The sequence below is a fragment of the Ranitomeya variabilis genome, chromosome 1 (genome assembly GCF_051348905.1).
Source record: "Ranitomeya variabilis isolate aRanVar5 chromosome 1, aRanVar5.hap1, whole genome shotgun sequence".
NCBI classification, from domain to species: domain Eukaryota; kingdom Metazoa; phylum Chordata; class Amphibia; order Anura; family Dendrobatidae; genus Ranitomeya; species Ranitomeya variabilis.
This window is the reverse complement of record NC_135232.1, coordinates 387814878-387836072: the sequence shown is the minus strand read 5'-3', so window position 1 is coordinate 387836072 and position 21195 is coordinate 387814878. Positions and strand designations below refer to the sequence as shown.

The 21195-nt window shown below is 40.9% G+C and overlaps 1 protein-coding gene across 6 annotated transcripts in view; it reads right to left on the bottom strand.

Moving 5' to 3' along the window:
- Positions 1–21195, bottom strand: part of TRPM3 (transient receptor potential cation channel subfamily M member 3) — a 1089849-nt gene that overhangs the window by 86007 nt on the left and 982647 nt on the right. For all 6 annotated transcript variants that reach the window (XM_077249054.1, XM_077249055.1, XM_077249056.1 and 3 more), the window contains one exon: positions 9531–9782. In XM_077249054.1, the coding sequence (XP_077105169.1) occupies positions 9531–9782 (252 nt within the window). The remainder of the gene's footprint in view (positions 1–9530; positions 9783–21195) is intronic.

Genomic DNA, 21195 nt, shown 5'->3' with positions numbered 1-21195 from the left:
TGATAATTGACCACATAATTTTCAGGTGCTCTAGAAGCATGAGCTGGACATAACGTACTGGTCACGACAACTTATTGGTAACTGCAACGTACTGGTCACTACATCAGCAGTTTGCAATTTTCACTGAGAAACATCCACTACTACTTATTTCTGGAAAACTTCCATGGAGTAAAAATCATCACTACACCTGTAGATAAATTCTCAAAGGGGTTTAATTTCCAAAATGGGGTCACCTGAGGGGAGATTCTGCTCTTTTAGCACTTATGGGTTCTGTATATGGAGTCCACAACCAAATTATTCTAGGAAAATCTGCGCTCCAGGAGGCAAATAGATCTACTTTCCTCCCAAGTCTCGTCGTGTAGCTAAGCAGTACTGTACAGCCACACATTTGTACATTTGTACATTCAGCAGAAATTGTGGGACAAATTTTGTGTCATTTTTACCCAATTCACAGTGTGAAAATGTAAAATCTTCATCTAAAACAAAATATTGGTGGTAGAGATGTAATTATTTTTTTTTCTTCACAGCCCAATGGTATAAAGTTTTGTGACCCACCTGCAGTGTCAATGTGATCACTGCACCCCTAGATGAATTCATTGAAAGCTGTAGTTTGTAAAATGGGGTCTCTTATGGGGGTTGTACTGTTCTGGCACCTCAGGGGCTTTGCCAATGTGTCATGGCACCCTCAAACCAGTCCAGCAAAATCTGAACTCCAATATGGTGCTTCTTCCCTTCTGAGCTTCGCACTGTGCTTCAAAAGTAGTACTTGACTACATATGGGGTATTGGAGTCCATTTGGGGTATTTTGGGGTCCATTTTCGCCTGCTATTTTTGCCTTGTGAAAATGAAAAACATTGAGGCTAAAACAATATTTTTGGGTGAAAAATATTTTAAAGCCCTTCGGTCTTGCCCATGTTGCAGAGGTTAGAGTCTGACTGATTAATTGAGTCTGTGGACAGGAGTCTTTTATAAAGGTGACTATGTATGACAGCTGTCTTTAATGCAGGTAACGAGTTTATTTAATTTTATTAATTTATTTATTTAATGCATTGGGAAGCTTCGGAAAAAACACGAAAAATCCGCACAAAAACGTGCAAAAACCACGAGTAAAACGCAAGAAAAATGCGAGACAAACGCATGCGGATTTTCTGCAGAAAACCTCCGGTTTTGTTCAGGAAATTTCTGCATAAAATCCGGACTTATGCACATACCCTGACCCTTACAAAAATAAAAACAAATTGGGTCTGAAGTAAAATTTTTGTGAAAAGTTCATTTTTTCCTTCGAAATTCCAAAAATTCCTGTGAAGCACTTGAAGGGTTAATAAACTTCTTGAATGTGATTTTTAGCACCTTGAGGGGTGCAGTTTTTAGAATAGTGTCAGTTTGGGGTATTTTCTGTTATATTGACCCCACAAACTCACTTCAAGTGTGAGGTGGTCCCTAAAAAATGGTTTTGCAAATTTTGTTGAAAAAATGAGAATTTGCTGGTCAACTTTAACCCTTATGACGTCCTAACAAAAAAAAATATTTTTCCAAAATTGTGCTGATGTAAAGTAGACATGTGGGAAATGTTATATATTAACTATTTTGTGAGATATGACTCTCTGATTTAAGTGTACAAAAATTAATAGTTTGAAAATTGCTAACACAAGTTATATCGAAGAAATTTTACCACTAACATGAAGTACAATATGTCAGCGTTCCAAAGCTATAAGCTCATAAAGTGACAGTGGTCAGAATTGTAAAAATTGGCTTGGTCATTAAGTACCAAATTGGCTCTGTCACTAAGGGGTTAAATACCAGTGTCAAAGATTGACAGTGGCATTTAAATGGCTAACAGCAATGGGCAAAGATAGGCTCCACACGCTGCTGTTAGAGGCAGATCATGGCTCTGTATAACAGTCATTATCTGCCAGCAATGATGTAAGATCAGTTTCTTAGCTTGCATCAAAGACAGGAACCCGACATTCCATGTACCAGAACATTATATATCGGGAAGGTGTTAAATGCTATTTACCTGCACGTCACAGAAAAAATGTAAATCTCCAGAAAGAGAAAGAACTTACAATCTAAAACAGTTTTGGAAATAGGATCACATGTTTAATATACAGTGTAGTGATTAAATTATGTGTAGCTAGGAGATGAGAAAGACCCATTAAAACACCCAGTGAAGCTAGGACGCCCTGGTGTAGACAGGTAATTAAGACTGGTATATTTGCTGAGAATAGACATGAAGTCTGGGGTTTGTTTACTAAAAAGCGGATCAGTAGGCTCTTCTCCAGGATAAGCTGCTATAATGAAAGATCCTCCTCAGACTTTGTGTCTCCAATGTACTGTTATGAATATTGGGGTTAGCACTAATCAGATGTTGATAGACATACATTTTCAACTTCAGGACTAATAGGGGAAGAATTTGCATATTTTTTCATAACTGTGAGACATGCCAATCAGCCCCAAATCAATAGTGGCCAGATACACACGTGGTCAAAATTGTTGGTACCCCTCGTTTAATGACAGAAAAACCCACAATGGTCACAGAAATAACTTGAATCTGACAAAAGTAATAATAATTCTGTGGAAGCATGGTTAAAAAGCAATGTCTGTCTTTCATTTGTTCATTTTCATCAATTTTTTTAATTTATTTTTACTTTTGTCAGATTCCAGTTATTTCTGTGACCATTGTGGGTTTGTCTGTCATTAAACGAGGGGTACCAACAATTTTGACCACGTGTGTAGCTGACAACAGTCATGACATGTTTCCTATCTATGAGAAGGTAAAAAAAATATGATGGTGATATGGAATGCCTGTGATCGTCAGAAGTGAAGATACTGTGAATCTTGGGAATCTCATAGTTTTCAGAAACTGAAGCCACATCCCATGACCACCCCTCTTATGAGTCAAAAAATTGTGGATATAACTAAGGTGCTGATAAAAAGACAAGGCAAATTATGATGTGTGTTCAATGATGGAAGATACATCTCCGTGTAGACTTGATCCATGTTTACGGACGTTTTCACTAGGTGCGCTTCCCTCCATAAATCTGAAGCCATTGCAGTGATGTCAGGTTTAGTTATTTTCTTTATCCTTTTATTTTATGTAATTGGGTATGCTGTATTGTTTTGTCCCCCTTTGTAAAATCTTTTGTTTATTTTTTAATAAACACTGCTTATCTTTGTGGGTTAAATATAAAATTGAATAGCGCTGTTCCTCTTGCTCTGTTAACAGCACCCCAAAACCATACGCTACCTGGCAGGTGTCCAATTGGCCTGAATAAACAATGTGGCAGCTTGTAGTTACTTTTGTTATTGCGGAGCTGGCAGTGAAAGTACCAGGGGTATATACATATAATCCATGCAATGGATTCGGAGGTGTATATACCAAACGTTCACTGCTAGTTTTCCAATAACTGTCCTATTAGTGGAAACAGCCGCAGCCTCCTCTGCTAATTGTTGGTCAATTAAGTAATTGTCCTGATGATAGCGGCAGCAGAGGACTGTTCATGACAAAAAGGTAAAAGCGTGGTGGGTCAAGCTTGACCCCCCCACACTCTCCCATCCGTGATCTTTGACACTGCACATAACCCCATATATCTGCAGGTAAATAGTGTTTCTTGATGTGACATTTTCTCTTCAACCCAATGTAAAGTGGTAGTAGATAGCTGCATAGACTGTAAGCATGTATGCCCTTATTTGAAAGTCTTTCTTTCCACTGATATTTTAGGTGCCTGTCATCATAAATCATGACAAATAGATACTAAAATAGTAAGGCTTATGCTGTTCTTGGGTTATATGTATTTACCTGACAGACAACTTTTCCATTTTTTTTTCATATCAGCACAATCATACTTGTTAAACTGTGTGATTTTATTTTAGCGCTGTGTTCAAGAGACTGGCAGAACTAGTGTAGTGTGGGCTCTGATGACTTTATTAGAGAAGTGTGGGATCTCACAGTGATACAGTTTATGTGGGAAGAGCACTTGATGTCACACACATAAATCCTACTCCTATCTGATGATTCCTTGTTATTAATGACTGGGTGTATTAGTTCAGAGGCTACAATCTGTAACATTTCAAAATTTCTTTCAAGTTAAAGAACTCTTGCACAACTTCATGTAGAAGATAGGCAATATGAAAGCATTCCATTTTGGTCCTAACTGCTATATTTATTTTGGATTTTTTTAGTATGTACTTTTTATTAGCATTAATGTATGTATAGTATTATACGTAACACTGTAGTGTGGACTAGAGATGAGTGAACTTGTTCGGAAAACATTCTCCATTTTCATGTGCTCGTAGGACACTCGGATTCGTGTTCGGATTCCCGAGCATTTTTCCTCAAAGTCGGCAAAATTCGGTCACAGTTCTGCAAATGATCGCGTTTCCACTAATGCTTTTGTTAGGACTTTGGCTAGGATAGTGGTGCTGTATAATTAGCGGGGGAGACATGTTTTAGGAGAGGAGGGGTTGGTTATAGGTCAGAGGAGCGGTGGGGTGTTTTTTTTTTTATTAACTTAATTTGTGTAGACTTCAGCAGCCTATCAGGGCGCACAAACCATCCACAATGTCCAGACACAAGGGCTTCTGTAATTGACTGCCAAAGTCATATGTTCCTCTCCATATAAAAAAGTGACATGTTGTTTTGTTGGTGCCATTTTCTCAGTGTAACAGTGCAGAGAGGCTGCTCCTGGTGCTGTTGCTGCAATTTGTCATATAATTAGATAGGATCCTGTCCTGTGTGAAATCGACCCTCCATCATCTAACTAGTTTGTGCTAATAGTGTTGTGCAGGTAGAAGTCCACATTTCCTAATGCAAATCATTTGGGCTAATACTGTGTTGCAGTCAGGACTCATGAGGTCACAATTAGTAATCAAAATTGTTTTGAATAATATTGGGGTGCAGGCACCAGGCTTCATTTCATAATCCAAATAGTATGGCTTAATACTCTGGTACAGGCACCAGTCCTCATTTCATAATCCAAATAGTTTGGGATAACAGTCTGGTGCAGGCACCAGGCCTCATTTCATAATCCAAATTGTTTGGGATAATACTCTGATGGTGGCACCAGACCTAATTTCATAATTCAAATCATTTGGCATAATAGTCTGGTGCAGGCACCAGGCCTCACTTCAGGCTTGATTTTCAGCCTCATTCCCTGAAGAAGCCAGCAATGGTGAAACTAGTCGGGGAGGCAGCTGGTTAACTTTTTAGAGCAGATTGTCTATATTGGTCATATTTACTAAGCAGTGGTCCTTGGCCACTCTTAGCCAGACATGATTTAAATGGACAACACTGAATTAATGGCCTACACTATGCTTTACATTATAGGGAAGAAACGCTTTCCCTAACTAATAGTCAGTGAAGCATTCACTGCAACCTTACCAATGGAAGGATTGAATAATAGTTGCTCCCACGGAATACCAGCCAAACCGTGAAACAGTTCACTGGAATTTGATCCTATTAAGAGGGGAAGCACTGAATAATAATTACCCCCAAGGAAATCCACAGATAGTGGAAAAGCATAGATAGTCCATTGCGAAAGGTAGAAATTACCTACCCGCAGTAGTGCAGGAAATTAAGCAATATAGACACTGCAATTTTAAAATAAGCACTTTATTCCTTATGATATAATTTAATTTCAATAATAAAAGTTATATTTTAATCGAAGAATCTTTAGTTAGGGTCTAGTTGACAGTTAATTGTAATGCTGTTTTGAAGGCACCAGGCCTCATTTCATAATCCAAATTGTTTGGGATAATATTCTGGTGTAGGCACCAGGCCTCATTTCATAATCCAAATTGTTTGGGATTATAGTCTGGTGCAGGCACCAGACCTCATTTCATAATCCAAGTAGTTTAGAATAATACTCTGGTGAAGACACCAGTCCTCATTTCATAATCCAAGTCGTTTGGGATAATACTCTGTTGCAGGCACCATGTCTAAGTTCATGAACAACATTTTTTGTGCTAATTCTGTGGTCCTTCCACCAGTCCACATTTCAGCATCTAAATCCTTTGTGCTAATTGTTGGTCCATCCACCAGTCCACATTTCAGCATATAAATCTTTTGTGCTAATTCTGTGGTCTAGCCACACTATCTCAGTCAATAGATTCTGATTATTAATTTAGTGACAGGTGACTGACTAGTCTGGGACTAGGGTTGTAAAACAGCTGATTAAAAGAGGGGAAGGGTACATCTAACATGAGTGGGAAAAAGCACGTTTAAGATGGAAGGAGGAATAGGCTTGTTGTTCGATGTGTACGTGGGGTAGCAGGTAATGTTACTGAAAGCTCTACTGAACAAGCACTGGCTCCTCCTATCCAAAGACAACTGACAACTTGTGCAACTGGACGGGCTACTCGACTCCCTTTCTTTGGCAGCCGCACAGCGGTATGCCTTATAGATGAGGGCCAGAAAGAGTATTTGCTCCAGTAGATGGCAAGTGCTGCATCAAGTGGCCTCTTCTCTTCCTCCTCCACTTTAACATCACACACAGTACAGTCCTCAGCAGTGGCACCACAATTATCCTTGTTTCCCTAGAAAAATCTTTAGAATTGAGAGTCCTCAGTGGTTGATACCTTTCAATGGCTAACTGAAAAGATGGTAACAAATTGCAAGCTTTCGAGACTACTCAGGTCCCTTTATCAGGCTAGACTAACACAAATTCTGAAGAAACACATATTTATGCACCATACAGCCCAGAAATAATGCCATAGATAAGACAGGTGACGTGTAGCAGAACTACCATTATGTGAGAGTGATAAACAGTTGTGTCCATAAATATTGGAACAGTTCATAGATAAGGAGTGTGAATGTTTTATAGTCCTCTGATTGGGGTCTGGTTCTGTGTTGTGATGCCCCCACAAGGTCTGAGGAGCAAATTCCTTAATTGATGTAAAAAGACATAAATCCATGCGACACATTCATTCCTGCACTGAGAGTGTCAAAGGTCGTCATCAGTTTATATTCCCAGACTCTTCTGTCTCTCTGAGATTTGAAATTACCCTTTAGTACAAGTAATCTCATGTCCATGGTGCTGTGATCAAGGAGACAAAAATGTTTTGCCACAGGTAAATCTATTCTTTTTTCTCTTATTGTGTGGCGGTGAGAGTTCATCTTTGTTCTCAGTTTTTGCCCTGTCTCCCCTACATACAGACCCCCCAGTTGGTCATTTAGTACAAATAATTAGATACACCACATTAGATGTGATGCAGCTGAAAGTACCATGGATCTTGTAGTCCTGATATGAATTGGGTATCTTTATCTTGTCCATGATCATTATAAATGGACATATTTTAATTTTTTTAAGGTTGCAAGAAAAGGTTCCTGCAGCGGTTTGAAAGGACAGTGAGTTTCTGACAATGATACTGTACTTCTTAGATTTGGGGGCTGCCTAAACACAGTAGTGGGGGTGTCTCTGGAAAAATGGCTTGTAAGCAGGCATCTTTTTGCAGTATATATGTTACTGTAAAAGTCAGAAGGACGGTAAAACCTAGGATTTACCGGTCAATCTGGACATTCACCGAGGCCGTCGGTAAAAGCTCAAAATGAAAAGGAAAATTGGACTTTTACCGGTGAAGTCTTGGTAAATGTTAACATTTCTCAACAGCGTTGGTAAAAGTCAGATGTATTCCATATAAACGAACGATTTTGGACTTTTACCTGGGAGATTTGGTAAATCTTTACATTTACCAGCATGTGTTGGTAAAAGTAACTTTGAGTCACAGAATTCTGACTCTGACCAGCAGATGATGGTGGTAAAAGTTAACTAAACGCACTTTTTATTACACCCTTCTCAGCTACATTTACCAAGAAGCCGTGGTAAATGTGCACATTTACCAACTGCGCTTGGTTAAAGTCAGATGTTCCATCTTCACACCAGATATTTCTGACTTTTACCAACGCTGTTGAGAAATGTTAACATTTACCAAGACTTCACCGGTAAAAGTCCAATTTTACTTTTCATTTTGAGCTTTTACCGACGGCCTCGGTGAATGTCCAGATTGACCGGTAAATCCTAGGTTTTACCGTCCTTCTGACTTTTACAGTAACATATATATATATAAGAAGGGGGCCAACACATTTTTTGCACAGGGGCCCCAAGCTGTCAGTGTCCGCCCCTGCCGAGACCTGTTAATCCAGGGAAGCAGGTGGGCAGAAGCCCCTGGGGACCCGCCTGTCTTACTACTCACCAGTGTGGCTTAGTTCCCGGCAGCTATTGAGAGTATGGTTTTCTCTGAAACTCCACAGTGTTTCAGAGTCAAACGTACCTGGCAAAGATCATACAACTAATGCTTGATCCATGCTGCCCACAGATTGGGAAGCATGTATCAGGTGTCAGGTTCACCTTAAATGTCCAGTACCTACAAACTCTTTCTTTCTGAGCACTTCCAGAGGGCATCCAGTATTGCTGATGCATGTATTCTGAAACTCGTAATCCTAGCCACCTCTGTCTAGTCACATTGCACTTCTGATACTCCAAAGGATGGCCAGGCTGCCTTGTTTAGCAGCATCAGAAGCGTGATGATGCAGGTGGCCCGATCTGTCACTCGAATAAAAGTGCCCACCTACCTAGCAACCCAGAAGTTGAGAGGCTAAAGAGTAGAGGGCTCCTGTTTGAGAATATGAAAATAACCCTTTAAGACATATTCAATAAGTTTACCGCTAAGAAAATACTATTTAAGAATCATGTATTGAAATTTAGCATTTACTACTAAATGAAACACTAAGAAAAGGTAAAAATAACTGTTTACTCTTAGTTTAGCCACATTGCTTTAAAGTTCCTTTCTTCATTATCAATAAATCTCATGAACCCAAGGGCTGTTTGACTCACTTCTATTTACAGAACTGCTAGACCACAGGATATTTTGGAGCCTGAACTGATTGCTTAAGGTTATGACACTATTTCAGTTGGGAGACAGAATAACTCCACCTTAACCTCAATTATTTCTTTAGCTTAGACCGCTCTTCTGCTTAAATTTCAGCAGAGACTAGAATGAAGTTGTCCAGGAGAGCCAAAGGCTTTTCTTTTCATGATGACAACTTCATTCCTTGACACTGCTCTACTAAAAGGAGTTGGCACCAGAAGGAAAAAGAAAGTCATAAACCCAAGCTGAACCATGTTTTCCATTTTCATCTTTCCACATCCTAGACCTCAAGTAAACACTCAAGCCTTCAGGCTGATACACAGATACAGTAACCGGTACACTCAAGAAGTTGAAGTTTTCTTAATGATCTTCAGGCCACTGTACTTTCCTTAAAGTGTAGGGTCATCTACAGTTTATAAACCAACTAACCTTACGTATGATAATAACACAGTACTACTATCCCAAAATCATGTTGTGTACCTAATGGGGTGCATGGTCTCATTCTGGTTTATTGATCTCCACTATACAGTTTATATTGTATCCTCATTTGTGTTGCAACAATTTTTGGTGTATATCAAGTACTGGCTCTAAACTTTAGACTGGACTGTAAATGTTTAGGTTTCTTAAACATCTTCATGTTCATAAATTCCATCGATCCTGCTCACCATTTTCCCAATCATCATAACATAGGGTCCGAGGTACTTGTTCACACCAAAGATGTCTAGCAGACGAATATACCAGTAGATAATGTTAACACAATAAATCACTCTTCCATAGCTGCTGAAGGGCTGCTCTTGTAAGCGAAGTATCATCCCAATGGAGAAAAGCAGTATGGAGATGAGGTCTGTCACATTCCAGTATTCCTGCGACCAGACTTTAAACTTCTGTAATAACTTTCCCGGTTCTGACATCAAGATCTGTAATGTATAAAGACATCAGCAACATGTGAAAAAAGAATCAATTTTTTGTCAGATCTAGATATTACATGTATCAGCATTCATTTCGGAAGACATGGGGGAGAGTTCTCTAAACTAGTTCAAAGGAAAAGTGGAGCAGTTGTCCATAGCAACTAATTTTATTTGCATAGTTAAGGTGCCATATTTTGCATGAACAGTAAAGTTAGCCCTAACAGTTCCCTTCCCCCCTTCCAAACACTGTCCATTTCAATCACTGTAGATTAAAGAGAAGCTACTCCATCTGACAGCAGCATAAGTAAGAGCAGAAGCCCCAATTCTAATGCTGTGTCACTTACTGGGCTTCTTGCTGTAGTTTTGATAAAACAGCTAACACATAATTAAAAACATGCAGTTTTTCTAACACATTATGCAGTTTTCTTCCTCAATTGTCAAATAAGGCTATATTCTATGTGTGGAAATGATATTTTTTTCCGCTGTATGTTTTCTGTATGTTTATCACTGGTGTTTTTACCAAAATATGCAATACTGTTTATTGCGCTTTTGTTGTTTTTAGATGCATTTTGGTGTACAGCATTGATGAATACATTTTTATTTAGCAGAAACACTGCTATTCTGCACTTATACAGTCATATGAAAAAGTTTGGGCACCCCTATTAATCTTAAGCTTAATGTTTTATAAAAATGGTTTATTTTGCAACAGCTATTTCAGTTTCATATATCTAATAACTGTTGGACACAGTAATGTTTGTGCCTTGAAATGAGGTTTATTGTACTAACAGAAAATGTGCAATCTGCATTCAAACAAAATTTGACAGGTGCATAAGTATGGGCACCCTTATCATTTTCTTGTTTTATATTCTCCTACCTACTTTTTACTGATTTACTAAAGCACTTTTTTTGGTTTTGTAACCTCATTGAGTTTTGAACTTCATAGTCAGGTGTATGCAATCATGAGAAAAGCTACTTAAAGTGGCCACTTGCAAGTTGTTCTCCTGTTTGAATCTCCTCTGAAGAGTGGCATCATGGGCTCCTCAAAACAACTGTCAAATGATCTGAAAACAAAGATTATTCAACATAGTTGTTCAGGGGAAGGATACAAAAAGCTGTCTCAGAGATTTAACCTGTCAATTTCCACTGTGAGGAACATAGTAAGGAAATGGAAGAACACAGGTACAGTTCTTGTTAAGGCCAGAAGTGGCAGGCCAAGAAAAACATCAGAAAGGCAGAGAAGAAGAATGGTGAGATCAGTCAAGGACAATCCTCAGACCATCTCCAGAGAGCTGCAGCATCAACTTGCTGCAGATGGTGTCACTGTGCATCGGTCAACTATACAACGCAGTGTGTTTTTTTGCCGCCATGCATAACGCCTTTTTGTATTACCAAACAACTCAATCTTGGTTTCATGAGTCCACAGGACCTTCTTCCAAAAAGAAATTGGCTTCTCCAAATGTGCTTTTGCATACCTCAGCCGACTCTGTGGCGTGCTTGCAGAAACAGCTTCTTTCGCATCACTCTCCCATACAGCTTCTCCTTGTGCAAAGTGCGTTGTATAGTTGACCGATGCACAGTGACACCATCTGCAGCAAGTTGATGCTGCAGATCTCTGGAGTTGGCCTGAGGATTGTCCTTGACTGATCTCACCATTCTTCTTCTCTGCCTTTCTGATGTTTTTCTTGGCCTGCCACTTCTGGCCTTAACAAGAACTGTACCTGTGTTCTTCCATTTCCTTACTATGTTCCTCACAGTGGAAATTGACAGGTTAAATCTCTGAGACAGCTTTTTGTATCCTTCCCCTGAACAACTATGTTGAATAATCTTTGTTTTCAGATCATTTGACAGTAGTTTTGAGGAGCCCATGATGCCACTCTTCGGAGGAGATTCAAACAGGAGAACAACTTGCAAGTGGCCACATCAAGTAGCTTTTCTCATGATTGCATACACCTAGCTATGAAGTTCAAAGCTCAATGAGGTTACAAAACCAAAAAAAGTGCTTTAGTAAGTCAGTAAAAAGTAGGTAGGAGTATTTAAAACAAGAAAATCATAAGGGTGCCCATACTTATGCACCTGTCAAATTTTGTTTGAATGCAGATTGCTCATTTTCTGTTAGTACAATAAACCTCATTTCAAGTCAGAAACATTACTGTGTCCAACAGTTATTAGATATATGAAACTGAAATAGCTGTTGCAAAAAAACCCATTTTTATAAAACATTAAGCTTAAGATTAATAGGGGTGCCCAAACTTTTTCATATGACTGTAAATGCTAATGTCATTTTACATGTATTCTTTCAGACGCTCTCAGAAGTCTAGAGGAAAAAATGCACCAAGAAATGTACAGTTCCACAGCATCTTTAAATGCACAGTACACGAGTTTTCCTAAAATCACATCCATTTTGTTTGAACTGTTAAATACAGCAGATTTTTCCTTTTATCAATGACAACGCCACACAAGAGAGTGAATCAGAACATCAAATGACAGGAAACCAACAGAATAAAATGGCAGAATCCCTTATCTCCTTCGGTTGATATACTGTCCTTGAGGGGAACCTACTTCTGAAGAATTTGATGCTTAATGAAGACAGAAGAAAGCTTACCCAGGCCTGGCCCAGTGACCTGGAAAAGTGATTCCGTGCTTGCAGCACTGGTGCGGAGGTCCTGGAGGCATCACAGGTCTAGTGGGGGCTAGTGTTGGTGTGGGGTTGTGGTCGGCAGTTACATTTCCATGTGTGTGCCTGCCACTGCATTTTTCCAGGTTTGCACATGCAGGGGGCATGCTGGGAGAGACATGCCCTGATGACGAGCGCGCTTGTGACTTCTGATCAAGAAGTGTTGATTCACTTCTTAGGGATCCGGAGGAGGTGTCCACATGGAGGGAGACACTGTACCTGGCCCATCCCACATTTATTTATCATTGGGACTGCCAGAGAGCGGGTTTGGCTTTGGCTCTCCCGCGAGTGTGGCAATGGAGCAACAGGAGAAGCACCACCAACAGCACCACCACCAGCAGAAGTAGCAGTGTCTACATAGTAGTGGCAATCACTGGTGATAGAAGGGACATCAGAAGTGACAGTAAGACCAGCCAGGAGAGTAACAACACTAACAGAGTGGACAGGAATGGATTCACGGCCTCCAGCGGAGATCACTCGGATGATATGATTCTGCCTCCAAATCCTGTACTCTTGATATCCGCTGAGTGGTAAGTAATCTTCATGAAACTTGACCTTTTTAATAGGTCCTTTCACTTGCTGTTTAATTGTTAGGAGAGACCTAGGAAATGCATTGCAAACCTCAAACATAAAGAGTGTTTGCTTTGCAGTGAAGGGTTACCCGGTTCATGGCAGAAGAATCTCTATTGCACCTCCATTAAAAAAACAGTATGCAAGAAATCCTCTAATTTCACCATGGAATTGAAGATCAGTTATTTAGGCACAGGTGAAAAGCCGCCTAAAATCCTTGATCCACCACGAGACGCAACAAAGAGAAAAAGAGCTAGAATTCTATCATCTGATTTCAAAGAATCGGTGAAGTCTTCAGAATCCTCTTCCTTTCCATCCCCAGACAGTGGTGCTAGCACAGTGTGGTCAACAGGCAGTCAACCGTGCTATCCGGTAGAGGACACTGATAGGCTTGTCAAAGCTATAAGGTCCATCGTAGATTCTAATACTGGAGCAGAAAAAGCAGCGAACCTTTCCAGTGAATGAGAAGATCCAGGCCCTCAATCAAAAAGAGTAAAAAGGCTATCCAACTGGATACTCAGCTGAGGAATAAAGTGGCAAGAGAAAACATCCTGGCGCCTTGCCCATTAATGCAGGGAGCAGCGACATTCTTAACGAATGCATCTGCAGACTCAGTGAGATTGGCAGCCAGGTCAGCTGTTCTTTCCAAGCAGCACGCAGATCAAACTGTGTTCAATCCCATGTGATGGGGAGTATTTATTTGGACCTATGCTGGATGACATCCTGGACAAAGCTGGAGATAGCAAGAGAGAGTTTCTTAATTTGTCCTTCCCTACGTACAGGAGGTTCTTTCGGAGGAGAAAATATGGCCGGAGGAGAACTCCTAGAGAACAAGAGAATTGGGAAGACCACTGAAGTAAAAACATTCATGTTTGGGATCCCTCCTAGGAGGGAAAAAAGTCATCCAAGTGACGCCATTCCCTGGGTAGGGGAAAACTTTCCCTCTTCTTCCCTGCCTTGGCAAGAATCTTGTCAAACGGCTGGATACTCAAAATAGTGGAGTCCATCGTGAGACTAAAGTTTCTGACTGTTCCTCCGCAGACTTTGTGGTAACGACTCCTCAGAGGTCTCTGGAGGAACAGTTAACACTGGAAACAGAAATCCTGGAACTTGTTCAAAAATATGTTCTCATAGAAATTCCAACAGAGGAAGAAAAAGAAGGTTTATATTCAGACTCGTTTAAATTTTTCACTCTTTGTTTCATTGCAGTCATTTGGTAAATTCAAAAAAGTTCATTTTTTACTCATTAATGTACACTCTACATTCCATATTGAATGAAAACCCCCCCCAGAAATGTAGTAATTTTTGCAAATGTATTAAAAAAGAAAAACTGAAATATCACATGGTCATAAGTATTCAGACCCTTTGCTCAGTATTGAGTAGAAGCACCCTTTTGAGCTAGTACAGCCATGAGTCTTCTTAGGAATGATGCAACAAGTTTTTCACACCTGGATTTGGGGATCCTCTGCCATTTTTCCTTGCAGATCCTCAAGAGTTCCGTCAGGTTGGATGGTGAGCGTTGGTGGACAGCCATTTCCAGGTCTCTCCAGAGTTGCTCAATTGGGTTTAGGCCAGGGCTCTGATTGGGCCAGTCAAGAATCGTCACAGAGTTGTTCTGAGCCACTCCTTTGTTATTTTAGCTGTATGCTTAGGGTCATTGTCTTGTTGGAAGGTGAACCTTCGGCCAAGTCTGAGGTCCAGAGCACTCTGGAAGAGGTTTTCATCCAGGATATCTCTGAACTTGGCGGCATTCATGTTTCCTTCAATGACAACCTGTCATCCTGTCTCTGCACCTGAAGAACACCCCCATAGCATGATGCTGCCACCACCATGTTTCACTTTTGAGATTGTATTGGGCAGGTGATGAGCAGTGCCTGGTTTTCTCCACAAACGTTTATCTTTGTCTCATCAGATCAGAAAATCTTATTTCTCATAGTCTGGGAGTCCTTCATGTGTTTTTTAGCAAACTCAATGCAGGCTTTCATATGTCTTGCACTGAGGAGAGGCTTCCGTCAGGCCACTCTGCAATAAAGGCCTGACTGATGGAGGGCTGCACTGATAGCTACCTTTGTGGAACTATCTCCCATCTCCCTACACAGTGATCTTGTTCTTCTTCTTTACTTCTCTCACCAAGGTTCTTCTCCCATGATTGTTCAGGTTGGCTGGACAGCCAGGTCTAGAAAGACTTCTGGTGGTCCCAAACTTCTTCCATTGAAGGATTATGGAGGCCACTGTGCTCTTAGGAACCTTGAGTACTACAGAAATTGAGCTGTAACCCTGGCCAGATCTGTGCCTGTCTCTGAGCTCCTTGGCCAGTTCCTTTGACCTTATCTTTCTCATTTGGTCTGACATGCACTGTGAGCTGTGAGGTCTTATATAGACAGGTGTGTGCCTTTCCAATATCAAGTCCTATGAGTTTATTTAAAAACAGCTGGACTCCAATGAAGGAGTAGAACCATCTCAAGGAGGATCACAAGGAAATGGACAGCATGTGACTTAAATATGAGTGTCTGAGCAAAGGGTCTGAATACATATGACCATGTAATATTTCAGCTTTTCTTTTTTAAAACATTTGCAAAAATTACTACTTTTCTGTTTTTTTTCAGTCAAGATGAAATGCAGAGTGTACATTAATGAGAAAAAATGAACATTTTTGAATTTACCAAATGGCTGCAATGAAGCCAAGAATGAAAAATGTAAAGGGGTCTGAATACTTTCCATACCTACTGTATGCAAGTTCCTGAAAATCTGGTCTTTCAAGATGGAGTCCATAAAATCAACAGAAAATGATCTGTTTCCAGGCTGTTGTATGGTCTTTCTAAAGATAAAGGATGCATCCTATCATGTCATGATTCATACAAAGGGTCAGGCATTTTAAATTCAGGGCCTTGCCCTTTGGTCTGTCAATGGCCAGAGGTTCTTAATGAAAATTATGGCAGAAATGACGGCTCACCTTTTGGAGGAAAAAGTACTCTAGGTATACCATATTTAGACAGTTTTCTGATTGTGGGCAGATCGGATGAATATTGCAACTCCCACATAGCAGGTGTCAGAACCACCCAGACTAAATTTGGCTGGCTTCTGAACCTGAAAATGTCAAGGCTAGTTTCCTTGAGCGTTCAGACCTTTTTGGGCCTTCTTTTAGACTCATTAAGCCCAAGCTGTTATTTACCACATGAAAAAAAGGGGAAAATCTCATATCAGGTATCAGAAGTGATACACAACCCTATCATGACTCGCAGGAAGGCCATGTCATTGCAAGGGACTCTGACATCTTGTATCCCAGTAGTGTTATGGGTTCAGAAGGTTACAGCAAGCTATCCTGACAAGCAAAAGTATGCTAAGAGTGTTTTACAAGAAAGATTAACTCTTTCTTCAGCTGCGATCAGATCCATCGCTTGGTGGGGAGCGCATTCTGGAGACCTTCTAGTCCAAGGTGGTTGGACAAGTGAAGAAAGGTTAAGTTCCTTCAACGTGAAAGACCTACGGTCAGTGAAGTGTGTGGTGGAGAAGTTTCTCATCTTTACAGGGTCGGCATGTTCATATTCTGTCGGACAACCAAACAATGGTAGCTTAAATCAATCATCAGGGAGGAACAAGATTCTACTTTCTAATGGCAGTGACCAAGCAAATTTTTCAGACAGCAAAAACACATCTCTCTTTGTTAACAGCATTGCACATAAGATGGAAAGAAAATTACAGAGCAGACTTCCGAAGTCGCAATTGGCTGAGACAGGAGAATCATCCCTGGCTCCTTCAGTTTTCAATAGATGGTAAATTTTTGGGGTCTTCCAGATATAGACCTGTTCACCAACAAGCAGAACAGGAAATTAAAGAAATTCGGCTTGCTGAATTCCAGAGAAAAACATATATAGTAGATGCCTTTCAAGTAAGACAAGACTTCAATCTAGCCTATGCCTTTCCGCCAGTGATGTTAATTCCAGTGATGCTGAGGAAGTTCAGAAAGAATAGGGCAAGAGTGATCCTGATAGCTTCGTTCTGGAACAAAAGACCATGGTTTTCGTGGATAAGGTTAATGTCAATTACCGATCCATGGGTCCTGCCAGAGATCCCTAATCTACTCATCCAAGATTCAGTTTGGCATCCTCAGGCAGCTTGTCTTCACTTGACAGCATGGTACTTTAGAGGTCACTTATAAAGCAGTGATGGTTTTCTCCATGTCTGGTCTCCACCTTAATTCAGAGTAGAAAACCAGTAAGTGTATGTTCCCATGATCAGGAAGTGGCAGTGCTTTGAACGCAGTGTATTTTTGCTAAGTCCAAAACGCTGCTTTCTAATCACACAGGTAAATCCTCATGTGTTTACTGAACCATGCAGATTTACTGCATCGAAATACATTATTTTGCTGAAATTTCTGTTGCGGATACAAGCGGCATCAGTTTCCGCATCAACATCACCACTATGTTGTAACATCTGGCCGCTGCGTTTTTAAAGCTACATAAATAGGCAGTGTCAAAACCGCAGCATTTCTGATTGAGGGCACGTACCCTTACAACAAAAGTATATGGTAAAACCTGGGAGAAGTTCCTAACCAGTTCAGGGGCAAAGCTAGGAAATTAAGTCCCAATCAACCCTATGCTAGAGTTTCTCTAAGGGCTCCTACTCACTTGCGCGAGACTCAGATGAGTCTCGCACGGCAATACCCGGCACTGCACCCCGCACTCAGGAGGGGGGGTGCGGCTACATGTATTCCTATGCGGCCGCACGCTCCGATCTGAGTGCCGGCAGCAGCGCCGGGTATTAACATGCGAGACTCATGCGAGTCTCACGCAAGTGAGTAGGAGCCCTAAAGGGGATTATAGCACAGGTTAAATCTAAATATTCAGGAGAGTAGTGGTAACAAAATAAAAGCAAAACCTAGGCACTTTTGATTTGGTGACAAGTCCCCTTTAAACATTAGCAATAAGATAAATAATATTGAAAAGTTAATAATAATTTTATTTATATAGCACCAACGCCATTCCATAGTTACGGGTGTTACATTCACACAGCTTAAAATTTATAAATAAATTATCAGGAAATATACTACATTTGTTTCTACGGTGGAAACAGATATGTCTTAATCTAGATGTTTTATCTAGATGTGAGGGCACATATCCCATCTGATTAGTAATGAGGTGATGATTTGAAATAAAATTCCAATGGAGGTAGTACAGTATGAGCTACTGACGAACTCAGACAGAAAAGGGCTCCTGTGCAAGAACAAAATGTGGGCCCTTTGCAGCCCAATAGCTTATCATAATGCAAAATTCCACCTGTTTTAGAGGACGAAAAGGCCCCCTCTCACATCTTGGGGCCCTGGATGTGCGCATGGGTTGCACCAAGGATATATCCACCCCTGGCATGATTGATCACAGAAATACGCTCTTTCTCTTCCTGATGCCACATGCAGTTTCTCCTGCCATTAAAATCTTTTACAGACAGAAAATCAGTAACAAAACCCTTTGTGTTGCTCTCTGACTTTGGATGAAGGATGCACCCAGAATTTTTACTTTGAATTTAATATAAGATCAAGATCAAAATCTAGTCCTTAGTAATTATTAGTAAGAAGTAAAGCGTTTAACCTTCATTGACCAACCAGATGATGAAACCACCTGCCCAATATTGTGTAAGACCTCCAATCAGACCAGATGACCTAGTGTTCGCTCCCCACGAGAATCTATGACTCTGTTACCAGTTTTATTACATAATAACTACCAGAAAAATCCTACAAAATCACAATTTAGTCCTTGTCTGAGTCACTTAGATCCTTACTCCTGCCTATTTTTCCTGCTTGTAACATATCAACTGACTGTTCACTTGCTGCCACATCCACCCCTTGACGGATGCTCTCGTAGCGGAATCAATAATATCAGCTTCACCTGAGCTTAAAGTCGTGATTGATCCCAATTTCCTTGGCAGTAAAAGTGTTAGGGCCTGAGAAAGAGAGGTGAAGTCACAGGTGATAGCTTACAGATATAGGTGTGATGCTGACACCACAAAGGGTTTTGGCCTTGTAAATTGAGTTTCTGGGCCTGCAGTTGCCACATTGTTCTAGGGAGCAGTGATGACTCATGATGGAGGTATGTTTCCTTTGAGGCCCGATGAGCAGAGGGGCCTGGACCAGGCCCTCTCTCAAGTTCTCCTGGCCCCAGCGGCAGGTTTACGCCTCTTCAGAAACTGAATGTGCATCCTCAAACACACGTTCAGTTAAAATCTATGTTGCTGTGTGGGAAGGCTTTCCGCACGGCAATAGTTAACAGCCACCAGCCAATCATAGGCCGGCAGCTGACGTCAGCGCACATGTCCACGCCTAAGGCTATGTGCACACATCAAAATTCTTTGCAGAAATTTCCTGAACAAAACCGGACTTTTTCTGCAGGAAATCCGCTTCCATTTTTTTCGTGTTTTTTGTGCGTTTTTTTTGCGTTTTTGTGCGGATTTTTCGCGTTTTTTTCTGGAGCTTCCCAATGCATTAAGGCTATGTGTACACGTTCAGGATTTTTCACATTTTTTTCGTGTTTTTTCGGCCGTTTTCCGCTGAAAAAACGCTTAAAAACCGTATACATAAGCATCCCATCATTTTTAGTGCATTCTGCAATTTTTGTGCACATGATGCTTTTTTTGCGCGAAAAAAACGCATCACGGTTAAAAACGCAGCATGTTAATTAATTTTGCGTTTTTGCTGCTATTTAATGCACTGGGAAGCTTCGGAAAAAAAGGAAAAAAAATACACAAAAAACGTGAGAAAAACGAGCAAAAATCCGGGAGAAAAACTGCGAAAAAAACGCATGCGGTTTCCTTGCAGAAAATGTCCACTTTTGTTCAGGAAATTTCTACAAGAAATCCTGACGTGTGCACATAGCCTTATAGTGGGAAATCCGAGAAAAAAAAGCAAAATTAATGAACGTGCGGCGTTTTTTACCGCGACATGTGCACAAAAATTGCGGATTGCATTCTATTAATAGGATGATTAATGGATGTGTTTTTTTCATGTTTTTATAGAGAAAAAAGGCGAAAAAAACGCGAAAAATCCGGAACGTGGGCACACAGCCTCATATGAATTGAGGAGAGTACACCGCTGGACCTCGGCCAGGTAAGAAGAAACTTTTTTTTGTAACGCTGCAGTATGGGGGCACTATGGAGAGACACGGGGGCAGTATGGAGAGACGTGGGGACACAGTGGAGAGACATGGGGGCAGGATGGATAGACATGTTGGCAGAATGGGGCGACATGGGGGCAGTATGGAGAGACATGGGGGCATTATGGAGAGACATGGGGGCATTATGGAGAGACATGGGGCCACTGTGGAGAGACATGGTGGAAGTATGGAGAAACATGGGGGCAGTATGGAGAAACATGGGGGCAGTGTGGGGAGACATGGGGGCAGTGTGGCGAGACATAGGGGCAGTGTGAAGAGACATGGGAGCAGTATAGAGAGACATGGGGGTACTGTGGACAGACATGGCACAGAATGGAGAGACAAGGGGCAGTATGGAGAGTCATGGGGGCAGTATGGAGAGACATGGGGCCAGTATGGAAAGCTATGGGGTCAGGATGGAGAGACATGGGGCCAGGATGGAGAGACATGGGGCCAGGAATGAGATATGTTGGGTCCAGAGTGGAGAACATATGGTAGCAGGATGTAGGACACTATTATTGTAGGGGCTAATTATGGAATATAAGTACTGCTGTGAAATATTTTACTTTTGAGGATACTGTTTTCAGTAGAGGGTTGGGAGGTCCTGTTACTGTGCAGGGCAACATGGTCGCTTTTTTTCTTCATCTGGCATAGTGTAGAAGTTGGGGAAAAATTGGGAAATGTGCTCTAGATAACTATGCTATTTTCTCCAGAGATGAGTCCTGGTTGGAAAAAGTGATTGCGGTCTGTGCAGTATGAAGCTGAAGGACTTCAACTGTGTTACTTGTACATTGACACTATACACCGTATACTATCTACAGAGCTCCGGTGTATAATGTCACTGGTGATCCCTGTATTATTTGTACACTGACTCTATATACAGAACTCTTGTATATAAAGTCACTGGTGATCACTGTATTACCTGTACACTGACACTATATACAGAGCACCTGTGTATAATGTCACTAGTGAATCCCTGTATTACCTGTACACTGTCACTATATACAGAGCTCCTGTGAGTAATATCACTAGTGAT